Genomic DNA, 962 nt, shown 5'->3' with positions numbered 1-962 from the left:
CTCTTTCAGGCTGAATATAGAAGTGATTCCATGGAAATAACTCAGGGAGGCTCCTTTATTTACCATCCGTATCCCTGGTATTTTTAGGCTGATCCGGAGTGAAGTGAAGGCTGCAAACTTTGTGTTGTGCAGCGTTAGCTTTAACTGGTAGTGGCAAATATTTACAAGCAAAACTTAAAAGCCCATTATATTAGGAAGACCACAACGTTCATAGTATTGCATTTTTTGCATCTGAAATACGACTTAGTCTTTTCTACCAGTCATGGTAACTCAAAGCGGAAACAAGTGAGCCGCATTAGCTCCTGGAGATGTGACGTCAACGCCGTAGGTGCAAAGAACCCATTGCCACTATTGCCCCAAATGAATGATTAACAGGCTTCAGCAGCACTTGATGGCTGCAGAGGAGATTGAGATGTGTGTCTAAAACATGCAGACCCAAAGGCCCCTGAGGACCAGGGTTGGGAGCCACTGCTCAGAAGCCTTTCATCTCCACTTTCCCAAAACCACGTGATTGTTTTCAGTTTGTCATATTTACTTATTTTACAGTACAAACAACATAAATAAGAAACACTTGAGGGGGGGGACTCGGAGGAAAGACTGCATTTGGAAAAAGAACAAATTAAAGCAATTAAATTACAGTCTTGAACAGACTCAAGACAGTAACTGAAAACTGCGAGAGCACGAGTTGATGTCAAAACACAGTAACAACAAAAATCAACCCCAAAAAGAAACCTTAGCAATAAATAAAAACAGAAAATATGAACGAACTAGGTTTGAAGAAAAGATGGTGTCAATCAGAGGGTGTTAGCCATTAGCTGCAGTCATAATGATTATACTTCACCTGTTTATGAGAGAGATGACCACTGTGAAGACCTCTGAGTACAGTCCTGCTGCCATGGACTCCAAACATTCCAGAGCTGTGAATTTAGATCCTATGAGACAAAATGGTCAGGGGTCACGAC

At 41.6% G+C, this 962-nt stretch overlaps 1 protein-coding gene across 13 annotated transcripts in view; it reads right to left on the bottom strand.

The window, feature by feature from the left end:
* Nucleotides 1–962, bottom strand: part of myo18ab (myosin XVIIIA b) — a 90,790-nt gene that overhangs the window by 44,511 nt on the left and 45,317 nt on the right. For all 13 annotated transcript variants that reach the window (XM_015018090.1, XM_015018096.1, XM_015018092.1 and 10 more), the window contains one exon: nucleotides 842–932. In XM_015018090.1, coding sequence (XP_014873576.1) covers nucleotides 842–932 — 91 coding nt within the window. The remainder of the gene's footprint in view (nucleotides 1–841; nucleotides 933–962) is intronic.

This window comes from Poecilia latipinna, unplaced genomic scaffold, assembly GCF_001443285.1.
Source record: "Poecilia latipinna isolate Pla-1442-1.1 unplaced genomic scaffold, P_latipinna-1.0 Scaffold2227, whole genome shotgun sequence".
NCBI classification, from domain to species: domain Eukaryota; kingdom Metazoa; phylum Chordata; class Actinopteri; order Cyprinodontiformes; family Poeciliidae; genus Poecilia; species Poecilia latipinna.
The sequence above is the reverse complement of the archived record's forward strand: the minus strand, read 5'-3'. Positions and strand labels throughout refer to the sequence as shown.